The sequence below is a fragment of the Stenella coeruleoalba genome (assembly GCF_951394435.1).
Source record: "Stenella coeruleoalba genome assembly, chromosome: 6".
Taxonomy (NCBI): domain Eukaryota; kingdom Metazoa; phylum Chordata; class Mammalia; order Artiodactyla; family Delphinidae; genus Stenella; species Stenella coeruleoalba.
The window spans coordinates 6368597-6382055 of NC_137151.1; the positions used below are offsets into that span (position 1 = coordinate 6368597).

The 13459-nt window shown below is 35.0% G+C and overlaps 1 protein-coding gene across 5 annotated transcripts in view; it reads left to right on the forward strand.

The window, feature by feature from the left end:
- Window positions 1–13459, forward strand: part of WDR33 (WD repeat domain 33) — a 103502-nt gene that overhangs the window by 46424 nt on the left and 43619 nt on the right. For all 5 annotated transcript variants that reach the window (XM_079924101.1, XM_079924102.1, XM_079924103.1 and 2 more), the window contains exons 5-7: window positions 383–478; window positions 666–817; window positions 2531–2628. In XM_079924101.1, the coding sequence (XP_079780227.1) occupies window positions 383–478; window positions 666–817; window positions 2531–2628 (346 nt within the window). The remainder of the gene's footprint in view (window positions 1–382; window positions 479–665; window positions 818–2530; window positions 2629–13459) is intronic.

Consider the following 13459-nt stretch of genomic DNA (forward strand, 5'->3'; position numbering starts at 1 on the left):
TGCCCCGGTCCGGGAAGATCCCACATGCTGCGGAGCGGCTGGGCCCGTGAGCCACGGCCTCTGAGCCTGTGCGTCCGGAGCCTGTGCTCTGCAACGGGAGAGGCCACAACAGTGAGAGGCCCACATACCGCAAAAAAAAAAAAGCACTTATTAATTTTAATTAATGAGCTAAAGTGCTAGAGCTTTCCTTGCACTGTGTTAATACAAGTTCTTTTCTGACAAAGTACTTGCTTATAAATCTGAGCTATAGTCTTAAGTGAAAGTCAGTATCGTCCACTTAATGTCAATTATTGGATATTTTATAAATAAAGACTTTCTAAGTGTTCTAAAAATTAAGGTTGAGGATTCGTGACCTTGTATAATGTCTTTTTTTTTTCCCCAGTGGACTCCAGAAGGAAGACGGTTAGTCACTGGAGCCTCTAGTGGAGAGTTCACCTTGTGGAATGGACTCACTTTCAATTTTGAAACAATATTACAGGTAACAGTAATCATCAGATGGTAGCATCATCCTTTGTTACTGTAAAGAACTTGATATATAGTTACTTTCTTGGCATTTTAAACTTACAATTGGACAGCTTATTGTTATGAGTTAATATATGCTCCTGTAAAGGCTTCCATCATATATTCTTTTATATAATGTTTACAAATGTTTTGTGTTTTCACAGGCTCACGATAGCCCAGTAAGAGCCATGACTTGGTCACATAATGACATGTGGATGTTGACAGCGGACCACGGAGGATATGTGAAATATTGGCAGTCGAACATGAACAACGTCAAGATGTTCCAGGCACATAAGGAGGCGATTAGAGAGGCCAGGTTTATACACAATATACCATTTTCTGTAGTCCCTATTGTCATGGTTAAATTATTCTCTAAGTGTATTCTGGGTGCAGAGATGCATGGGCTCTGTCAGATTCTGGGAAACTTTCTGCACCCTATAAACACAATATTTTTCTTTGTTTTCACACATTCACCATTTTGCTGGCACTTTTCTGAAGTAGTGTTGTCCCGGTATCAGCCTTTGCAATATGTTAGAGATGTATTGTCTGCCGCATTTTGCACTGGTTTTCTCTTTTCGTTTATGGTTAATAATGTGTATACGTTATTCATTTTTATTACCTACTATGTAAGACAAGAATATTTCATTCCAAATAAAGAATTCAGTCTTTAATTATACAACTGAATAAAATCTAAAGCCTACAGAAAACACCTTCAGAGTTCACACAAAATACAAGATAAAAAAGGCTTAAGTGAAGACCCTGGTTGGCTTGGTTATGCCACGACTTCAAAAGGAAAGTATAGGACTAAAAACTCTCACAAGTAACTCTGGATGTGGCAAACATTAATGGATTAATGAGTGGGTTCTTTCAAGCTTTGAAACTGTAAGCAGACCAATGTCAAGAAGACTTTCCTTCTGATTCACTGTTGATAACATCAGTAATGCAAATGTATCATAAGTGGGAGTTTAAAATATTTTCAGTGAGTTGTATATTTTTACATATCAGTGAGATATGTATAGTAGAAATGGAAAAAAAAAGTTTCAAAAAACAAGCCTGAAGAATTGCTGCAGCCTCAAGAATAAAGAAAGCTAAGCAGCATTCTTGACCGTTGTGCCACCCACGTGTGGGAGGAGGTTGACATCTTTATAGAAACATCATCCACTGCAGTCACTTGTTTCTACTTTCAGAATCTTAACAAAAGTTATTGGATAAACACGCTTCTGCAAAGACTTTGCCTTATTGTCCTGACCATACATTGAATTTTCGCAGTTGGTCCTTTCTTAGGCAAAGGGTTCAGAAGTTCAGGGGAGTTCTTAGATGAGAAACTTGATGGTCTTCTACAGGGAGGAAAAAATGGATTCCTCCTTTGCAAGCATATTCTTTGGCTTTAAACAGTCAGAAGGTCCCCATGTTAGTTTTCTTCAAAAAGTGCAACATTCATGGGATAGCTTGCCTGGAAGAAGGTGTGAACGTTTTCCACAGACCTTTTACATAAATCAGAAACATCATCTGTAGGGATGTGTAGCAACCAGTCTTTAGTATATGTGCTGCCGAAGCGAGCACGTAACCAGTCTTTAAACAGCCTGTCTGAAACTTTTATGAAGTTTGAAGCAGAAGCTGATGCTAATTTTTTGAGCAGTATTCCTATGTGATTTAAAAGACTTTACAGGAATATTGCAAAGATAGAATTTGTTTCGTTTCTCCACTTAAATCCGCTCCATGTTTTCTGTTGGTACCATAGGAAATACTATACTGGAGAGTGTGGGTAACATTAGTACTAATAATACACTCATAAAGTTCTCTGAATATTGCTGATTGAAAACTAAGAAGCAGCTACTCTGTTGAATTCTTCTTTTGATGAGATACATTTGTTAGCTGACAACATTCTCTTTAAGGGCTTCTTCACTGTGGATACTTCCCTCTCCTGTTTATAACGCAGCACAGTGTTTTTATTTTTCCCTGTCTGAGAAGCACAGATAATCTGTTAAATGCTGACTTCTTTCCCCTGCTGTGTGTCTTCATGTAACAGTTTCTCACCCACGGATAATAAATTTGCTACATGCTCTGATGACGGCACTGTTAGAATCTGGGACTTTCTTCGTTGCCATGAGGAAAGAATTCTCCGAGGTACGTGTACTAACAGTACTGATTGGAATATTTAAATAGGGAAGGCATTTGTGGTTTAAATCATCACAATACCACAATACCAGCTTACATCTTCATTCAGTTGTTTTACATACACACCCTCTCAGTCAGGCTCTTTAAAGAAAACTGAACTCTCTGGTTCACAGTCATTTTTTAGATTTTTACTACTAATATTATCTTTGAATTCTTTGAGCTATAAATTAAATACACATGTTCCCCTTCTTCTCCCCTCTCCTCCCAATTACTTACTTATCTGTATGCATCCGTTAGGGCTATATTCCTTTTCCTGCCTTGTACCCAGGATAGCTTTCACCAACATACTGACACGATAATTTTATTTATATAACTCACATTCTCCTGGCAGGCCTTTTACAATATGCATTAACCAAGGTCTCACTAGCTACACTTCTCAGTATTGGTACTTCTGAAAAGAGGTGGTTTTTCAGTATACCACATTTGTGCTACATGGCCCACTTGTTACTAAGCTTTGGAGGGATTTTTATTTACTTTTATTGATTTCATAATTATAAACTAACATCTATAAATTACTCTATCCTAGAAAAGAAATCCGTATTTTCACTTGGATTAACTTAGTTTTAGACTTCCTAAGGTGGGGCTGTTGAAATACTCACAGTACATCAACAACATTTATGTGAATTCAGTGCTGTTAAAGTAAGTTAAGGAAATTAACTGTGTGTTTTATATATTCATTACAAACATTGAAACAAAAAACATTTACGCTTTTAACTAAATCTCATTAGTTTATTATTAATTGGGAAGGTAGTTTTCTCAAGTGCTTAATTTGAACCTATGCTGATTTAACAAGGCGTACATTCTGTTGCATACTCTTCATTCCAATATGCCATAAAAGTAACATCTTCCTCTGACACATAAATGCAGGGTGGGAGAATGGGTGCCACAGACATTGGGTGTCAAGCAATTACTATTCAGAGATTGCCCTTTTTGTTCAAGAGTTGGCAGAGTTAGTTACCTTGGTTGACTTACAAGTTTTTTATACCTTTTTCAGAGCTTTATTTACAGCATATAGTGTCGATGCTTTCTAGACAAGAAGCCAAGTATTCTTGATATTTAACCCATATTTCAAGCCAGTGTTATTTTTTTTAATCACAATTTTTAAACATTCCTGGCTTTGCACATTTTGTGTTGGTTTTACCCACAGTAACGTATTGTGATAGCTAGCATAAGGATATAGCACCTTCACCTGTCATAGTGAAGGGGTGTCCTGACAATGAGGTCATAATATTGTACAGCTTCAGAACTAGGTGGAGCCTTTGAAATCATCTAATCTGAGTTATTGTATGGATGAGCATCATGACCCAGAAGGCTTAAGTGACATGTTCAAGGTAAAAGAAGTTCAGAGCCAGGACTAGCATCCTGTCACTTGACAACTGGCCTGATGCTACACTAATGTTGCATCTTTCCTCACTATTAGTAGAAGTCTTAGCTGCTAAACAGTGATAAGGGAAACAACTTTTTCTAGCCTTTGAAAATCCTAAGAAACATAGAGGAAACCAAATAATTTTATTTATTGAAAGTAATTCTAAAGGATCAAAACCATTAATTTTACAGTGACCTAGGACTATAATAACTGTAAAGTCTGATACAAAACCACTCTGCATCTTGGATTAAATAAAGAAGAAGAAGAAAAGCTACTATAAGATAGCATTTTCGATCCCAAATTCCAATGAAGTGTTATTCAGTTTTGGTAATGAAACTGTTTCTAAATAGTGCTTAGGAACTTTTCTTCTGAAATGTAGTGTACATGAGTTATTAGTCAGCAGTTAAATATTTTCAGATTTGAGTCCAGGTGGATTTGGATAATGTGGATGCTGGGTCATTACCTGTTCTTCTCGTAGCTTAAAAATACACCAATATCATGTCTATACTGAGAGTTGAATTTTATTTTTTATGTGGGTGTTCTTTTTAAGTTTTCACTATGAAAATTTCAAACATGCACAAGAGTATAATGAACTTGCATGTACTTTTAGGATTTGTATTCTAGCTTATTCATGTTTTTTACTTCTTTTAAACAGTATTCTACTTGCTTTATGGTCATGATTTTTTTCTTTGTACCTCAATGAGTATATGAGAAGTATAAATATATAAGCCAAGTTAATTATACCACCCAAGTAGTAGTTCTGATAGTGGATCTGGTGTAGTAGACGGGTTTTTCCAATTATCCATTTTCTATCATTCTTCATTTTTCTAAATTTTCTGAACTTTAGAGGTGATTATAAAATAGTGAAACCAGTGTTGTTATAATTTTTCTGTTCTTCACTTGGTGATCAGGGGATGATGGAACTCCACTTGTCTCAAGGGGTGATGTGAAATTCTTCAAATAAAATTTGAAGTGAACTTAATTTAGTTCTGTTCGTAGAGAGAAAGGTGGATCACAGAGTTAAGCAAATAGGGTGGCCTCTAAAATGTCAGTTGCCCTATAGAAAGGGGGTGATGTTCATGTAGCCTACATAGGCTGTGTGACGCCAGGCAGGTAGGTATATTCCTAAGGCATATTAGTGTTGTGCATCAGACCATCACTTGGGATTAAGTTAAGAAAATCCAAGAACATTTTGATTGAAGGGATGTTTGTGATCACGTAGTCCAACTCTTTAATACTTTTCTACATCATTCCCCAAAACCAGTTTTCTACTCACAAAACATTTTTAGTGATACAGTATTCACTACCGCACATGAATCTCTTTTTCAATTTTAGGTAGCTCTGATTTTCAGAAAGTTCTTTCTTTATATCAGAAACCCACTTTCTTATAACTTGTCCTACCTTCTGGAACACAAAAAATCAAGTCTGTACTCTTCTACATAGTAGCCCTTTAAGTATTTGAAGACAGCTCTCATGTCTTCTTAATGCAGTCTTTCAGCTATAAGCTTACAGGATCCCTGTGAGTGCAGAATTTACAGTTGCTTTTTAGTGTCATTACTGAGATTATTCTTATGCTTCTTGGAAAAAGAAGAAGTTGCACAAGAGAAAATAATCAGTATTTTTAACAAAAAATGAGCATCGATCTATTGCCAGATTTGCTACTTTGAAGTTGTAATGTTTGGTCCATAGATGGGAAGAGGAAACACTTGTGAAATTGAATATACTGCAACATTGAGAAGTACCATGTATATGTCCACCCGTTTCCAAAGCATATGCATATCAGCATAATTTATACACATTTATCCTTTTCTATTATGAATTGCAGCACTCAAATTATGGACTGTGATTAAAATAACATTTAAGCACCAGGAATACATGAGTCTAAATGAGCCTCTAGGTGTTTACGCACTTGACTCTAAGAGAAATAGAGGCATTAAAATCCATTTATTTAATTAGCATATATTATATGCATGCTATCATAGGTAGAAGAAATTTAAAAGAAAATAAGGTATGATGACCTCCTACCCTCTTGCTTCTTAAAGTTTAGTAGGAAAGGTAAGATATTGTCACAAACAATATTGTTGGATATTAGGGGAGAAGAGTCATGAGAGTATTAGAAGTGTAGTTTAAAAAAAAAAATGTAGTTTTATCAGTGTAAAGTTAGAAGCAAATCACTTGTGACTAAAATGAAAATGTGAAAGATTGAAAATGTAGAATCAGTAAGAATACGGAGTAAATTTTAATGAGAAGCATAATTATATATTATATGATATATAACATGTATATTATATATAACTTAAACAGAATCCAGTTTACCAGCTTTAGCATGCTTTAATTTTGTTTTACCTTCTTGATTTTAACAACAGTAGCTGACACATTACACTTACTATGTATCAGGCATATTTTAAGTACTTCATTTAATCTTACCAGTAACCAGTACTTCATTTAATCTTACCAGTAACCCTATGAGATAAATACTGTTTATTCCACATTTTACAAATCAGTAACCAAGGTACAAGAAAGTTAAGTAAACCTCCCCGAGGTAATATAACTTGTAAGAGGGGAGGCTCAGATTTTTTTTTTTTTTTTTTTTTTTTTTGAGGCTCAGATTTGAACCCATGTTATTTCACTCCAGAGTTCATGCTCTTATTCATTATGTTAAACTGCCTCTTTTATGTTTTAAAAATATCATCAGCATGGATGTAATAATGTCCTCCTGAGCTGTGATGACAGAATTGTCGAGATTTTTGGGGGGAAAGGAGAGAAGTGTGGGTAGAGAGAATTTAGGTACTCAAGTTTATTTTACCATTCTTCTTTAAAGCTGTCCATATAGGCTATAGGTTTTCAATGTATATTTAACAACCAAAAAAATTAAACCACAACGAATAGTTCAAACTGCAAATGAGTTATAAGCTAGGTTATATAAATAGAACATGGACATAAGGAGTTGTACTGAGACTTACTCAGGAGGTAAGATCTGTTTTCAGTTTTAAAATATAGCACTCATGGAGAGGAAATGAACCTGAGTACACACAGCTTATGGAAAAGAATACTATTAGTATTTTTACTAAATCTCTGCTTATCCGTGCCTGATTGTATTTGGCTGTGGTTCTTAATGAGATAAACTCCTCTGCAAAGATCTTTTGGTTCAAAAAGTGTGTTTTTGAACTGTGTAAAGACATGTTTACAAAGTCTGAGTGTTCAAAAAAATCTGATTTTTTTTTTTTTCTTTTTGTTTTTTTGGCCGTGCTCTGCGGCATGTGGGATCTTAGTTCCCCTACCAGGGATCGAATCCATGCCCCCTGCAGTGGAAGTGCGGGCCACTGGACCACCAGGGAAGTCCCCTCTGATGCTTTTCATTGGAAATAATTTTACTTATTTAAAGTAAAATTGGCAAACCATGAAGTTTATGATGAATGGACCTAATGTATTTGTACAGAACATTCCACAAAATCCTTTCTGTTCTCTCCAAGACGAAAAACACCCAGCTTCCTTTAAAATAAATAGCCTATAGCAGAATAACTCCTTCCACTAACATAGCATGTTTTAATATTAAAAGTACTTCAGGCACATCTTATATAATCATCCAAACAATCATGTGGGCCCATATATATATTGATTGACACCTGTTTTCTCTTATCTGTGATCCCTTATTTTGAGGAAGCGTTTATTTAAGGCTCTTTTTCCTCTGCTCTGCTGAACAGACTGGATCATGGTAGGTTCTCCTATGTATTGATAAATAACTATCTGGGTATATCATGAGAGGGAAGAAGACTTAATATTTACTTCTAAAGCAAATTATTTGAAGAAATTAGTGTAGTAGTGTCCTGAAATAGTCATTTTATATAATCCATCCACAGTTTTACAGGAATTGTTTTAGATTTTTATGCCGGGTTTTGTCCTTTCTAACTCTACACTTAAGATATTGCACAAATGTGGCAAAAACTTGTTGAAAATAGATCTTAGCTTTCTTGGGATGCCAGTGCTACACACTGTTACTGTCTTATCCACTGTTATAATTAAGAGTCGAGTTATTTCCAGACATTCTTTTGTGTATAAAGATTCCAGTTTTTTGACAGCAACAAATCACTGTGACTCGTAATCTAGGCAGTCAGTTTTCATCTTTGCATTTAGTAAATATTCTGTAATTGCTTCAGTTTATTTTGAGTGAGGCTTAAATTTCTATTTGCTGAGGAATTAGTTACCCTCTTATAGAGCTTCTCAGCTAATCAAGTTTTTGATAGTTTTTAAAGTTAAATTTCAGAGCTTTGGAAAGAGCTGGTAAAAGTAGATAAATATATAATACCCCTCTGGCTTCTTCATTTCTACTGGGTAGATCCTTAATAAAAGTATATGATTAAAATATGGTATCACCACAAATAAGTTATTTGCCAGTGAGGGACATTAAGTACCAAAACAAATATTGTTTTTTTCATAGTCATTTTTTCCCTTTACTCACTTTTTTATTATATATTTGAAAACCATCTTAAAATTTGATTTAAATCATATCTCAGGAATTTCTAAGAAGCACCTGCCATGCTGTGATCTCTTTAGTTATAAAGAGACTAGAAGAATTTCTATTTAAAGGAAGAAATGGTAGTTTCTTGGTCATTTATCCTTTTTTACAGATTGTCATAAAATAGTCTTAATTTGTCCAGAACACACTATTATGTCTCAAAATCAATCTGCTGAGTCCTCTTGATGTTTTTTTCCGCTGAATATAATTTAATATAGTTCTCTTTGAGAGAAGTTTACCTTCTTAGCATGATTTTAGAATATCGTGTTACTTGCATTAGCCCAGTGAACTGTACCTGCTTTAACTTGATGTTTTTAAGTATTGCACTGGTTCCAGGGAACCCCAAGGAAGGCCCAGCCACCACAAGGTGTCTTTGAGCAGGGGTAGGTGGAGCTTCTCCGTAGCCCAGTGTGCTGCTTTATTAGAGCCCCCCCCCGACTAGTGTATGCCCCTTTGTCTATAGTTCTGAGTGGGCAAAAGTGCAGACATCATGTAGAGATCCAGTTTAGGGTATGTGGCTAAAAGTGGCCAAGTTGTTGCTGTTTTCAGGCTATGTATGTATTTTTTTCTCCTTTTTAAATTATCTGTTCAAGAGTTAAACCTTGAGCATTTTCTGCACCTGGCATCTCCCTTTGACAGCTTGTGGGAATCCCTACTCAGTTTCCAGGTTTGTTTTGTCAAAGGTGGAAACCATAAGTATTCTACCACATTAAAACAATTAGGAAATACTGAGGGAAATCAACATGAGTGCAGAACCAAGGTACAAAGGTGAGTCCAAGAAACTTCATACCTGGGAGCTCAATATTTTATCTGCAGTGGAAACTTTTTATATATTATTAAACAAAAGTAATTTTTGATACTAGGAGTCATCAAAGGTTAGAGTAGCTGGTCTTGGTCCTGTAAAGCCTATTAATTGCTTTTTCTAATAAATAGTTTTAACTCTTCTGAAATGAACTTCATTGATAATAACTGCTACACATTAAACTTTTTTAAAAAGGCACCAGTGCACATGCATACAGGCTCTGAGAAGAAAAGTTTACAAAATGCTCATTAAGGGACATTACTGCTTCCATTGAAAACCGGTGGTTTGGAATAGGTCATGCTAAAACAACCCTGTTTTTCTAGAATTACCGGAGGGGGTCAAGGAAATTGTAGCCAAACCGTAGTCAATCTTTTGAATTCATCTGTGAGTCATGGTAGAGGATCATGGCTTTATAGCTGCATGGTTGGTCATTTCCAAAAAAGTTTCATTGGATGTTTGTTATCTGTGAGGCAAGTGTGCAGAGAGTGCTGCAAGATCCTTTACTTGGCCTCTGTCATGTTTAACATTTTTTATTAAAGATGGCTTGCTTTGCAAATGTACAGGTAATTCAAAATTACAAGCAGAAATTCTCACCTAGAGAGAACCTCTTGAATCTCATCAGGATTCAAGAAGATAATGTGATGTTAAACTTAATAGAAAAGTATTATGTTAAATTTTAAATAGAGATGAGTGTAAAGTTCTGTATTTAGGTTTTCAACCTCAATTCTGGAGTTTATTAGACTGGTTTATGAGAGTTCATATGAAAACGATCATGGGTGTTAGATGATAAGTGTGAATTCTTGAGGTGTCATGCCTTCCCCTATTTGTAAAAGTGATGTTCAGAATGATGGGGCTTAATTATTGACGGGAGATGATTAGAATGGAGAAGGATCTGGAAATCATGAGGAAGAGTAAAGGGAAGTTTAGTATTCAACTTCGATAAGAGATTGAAGAAAAGTTTTGTCATTTTCAAATATTTAAAGGCTTTTGTATGGAAGTAGGATTGGATTTATTGTATATATGTCTAGAATAAAGGGGATGGGGAGAAAATAGGACATCATATTTGGATTTAATTATGGAATTTTTTTGTTGAAAAGAGAATGGGCTATTATTCTGTGAGCTGTTAGGCTTTCCTTTGCTGAAGTTGTGCCACGTTTAGCTTTGCCAACTGTTACGGGGATTATAGAACGCACTCCTTTTTCAGAAGGATGGTTCTATTTGATAATAATTCATTAACGTGGATTAGGTTGTCTGTTAACTGTAGTTTCATGTTTTAAGGCAGACCCAAAAGCCTGAAAGTCAAGCATGTGGATACATTCATTACAAAGGGTTAAGTGGATGGGATATTATCCCATGAGGAGATACTGCCACCTTCTGTTCTAAAAATATTTTTGGTGAGACATAAGATCATTTAATTAATCCTACTGCTTGAAGTAATAAATGGAGCCTCAAAGCCACCTCATCTTATAAAAAATATTTTAAAATATTTATACTTTTAGATCATATTACGCATATACAGTAAAGTACACAAATCTTAAGTGTACAGTATGATGTATTTTTACATATTTACACACTCATCTAACCACCTCTTAGATCAAGATACAGAGTGTTTTCAGCACTCTAAAGATTCCTTCCTGCCTCTTTTCCACCTAAGCCTTCTATTAGGTAGTTTAGACTTTCCAAGATATTTTCATTAAATTATTTTTCCTTTTTTTCTACTGTTCTTTATTTTGTCATTTTGTGGTTTCTATCATCTCACTTTCCCTTAGTGGAGCTTTCTTAATTTCCTTTCCTTGATTTGCTTCTGTACTCTTTTGAAAATAATGTTTTACTATTTTTTCTGATTAGCTTCTTTTACCAGTTTCCTGTTACATAACAGAAGTTAGTGTATAAAGAGATAGTATTGTGTATTACTACAATCACAATCTGAATGTGATTCACAGTTTTAGCTGTTAGCAGCCATGTAAATCACATTACTGTGGTTGTGTCCTCATGTGTATAATGGGGATTAATAATAGTACCAACCTACTAAGTTGCAAGAAATAAATGGGTTAATTCATAAGAAGCACTTAACTAGTGCCATAAAGAGTGTTCAGTGGATGCCAGCAATTATGTCATTTCCAAAGGTAATTTCGGAGCCTGTTTCCCTGTCTCTGCCTATTTAAGGATTAAAATGGTTATTTCAGAAGTGTATTCTACTTTTCTCATTTAAATATTTTTCATCCATTGTCATTAGTTTTTACAGTAGTACAAGTTTTTATTTACAGGTAGTCCATAAATATGAACACTTGTTTAAACAGAGTTGTCATGATTTTCCAATGTTTTCAGGTGTAAAAAATTCAGCGCTTAGAATTGGGCAAAGAGTAAAGGGAAGTTTAGATCTTAAGATCTCATATGGAAACATTTAAAGATTCTATTTTAATTGTTAGATGAATTGAATATTTAATGATTACCTACTGGTCAAGATGCTGTGCTTGATTCTTTTGCTGATATATTTACAAGGCATGATCTTGTCTCTTAAGCAGCATTTTCAGCATTTCCCTAGTTCTTTCATTTCTTCAGATGTTTTGTAAATTGGCCTAGTACTATGGTGAAATAGTGCTGAATAACTGAAATCCAGCAGTCTTCACAGCTTATCACACTGCAGCAGATTGTGGTAATTGGTGTCTAGTCTGATTCCTTGGGACAGCATTTATTTTTCTCTGAGGAAAGAACAGGTATTTTTTTCCTATTGACTGAATTTGATCACAGTTTTAAACTTCAGACTCCATTTAGCAATATAGTAAAGTTGGGTGAGCTAGTGATAGCTCTGGTAAAATGTCATTTCTGTTTGTCATCTTTGATGAGGAATGTGATAAGCAGTAAGTTAGAAGTTTTGGGGAAAGTGTATTCCACATATTTTTTGTCACAATAGACAGGACTTAAATATAGAAATCTAGTATCAACTGTTTCAGCCTCCTGATCATCCTCTGTCCCCATCCCATCCAGCTTGCCAGCTGACAGCCGACTGGCTGGGCGTGTAGTCTATTCTATCCCAGAAGTCTTTGGTGGAGTTTGTTACAGGGTGGGATCTAGATCCTTACATAGGATGTAGCAGACATGGGCCCGACTGATAAAGTGATTCTAAGAGCAAACAGGATGATATTACAGGAGGTATTAGAAGTTAAAGAGCATTCATTGTAAGTGTGATGATTTCTGAACATAAATCCTGCTTCTTTCTTGAGGTCATATAGTACACCACCCGCTTCTAATGTTCTTTCTGTAGGCCCTCAATGTTTTGAAATACTTCAGAAGTTTGGTGTTTTTAATATTTTACATATTTTTTGTAATGGTCAAATCAGATCATTTAATTTAGTTTTCAGAGATTTATGGAAACTTCCATTTACATCTTTTTCAAGTGGCTTAGTCTAATTTTTTAGGACATTTTTAGTTTTACAGATTTAATGTTTTAATGTGCCATGCAAATGTAAATCACCAAGGGTCTTCTGGGTAAAAATAAAATCTTTATTAAAACAAAGATTCAAGAGTACACTAGGCATTTTGTTTGGTTTATTAAATTCTAGCAGAAAAATCATTAAATGTTACTATAAAATACTTTAACTTTTTGAATTAAGTGTTTTAAATGTAGTTTTTTCCTTTTTATTTTGTACCTTTTTTTTTTAGGGGTATAATTGCTTTTGTACCTTTTTTTTTTAAAAAAAGGAAAATCTGCTATCCTTCCACCATGAGGAAATAAGATGCTGACACAGCTCTGTTTTGGGAATTGGATATTTAGAGATTGAAGCCCGTGAGATGATAGGTGCTTGAAAGACTCAGTTTGGTAGAGGAGAGTTTCAGTCCTGGAGGAGGCTCACCAAGGACCGTGATAATTGTAAAGGACAAGGCTTGGCACTGTTATTAAGGTCTAGACTGTAAAGAGCGAGTAGTCAATATTGTGGTGTTTCCTTCATCATTATTTTACAATCACATTTGAAATAAATGTGCTAAAATCCAGCAGGCAATAAATTTGCATTTCTTGAAAAAATAAATTTAGAAGAGATTTACGGAGGAGGTTACTGTAAAATGTAACTTATGAATATTTAGCCCGTTGTTCCCT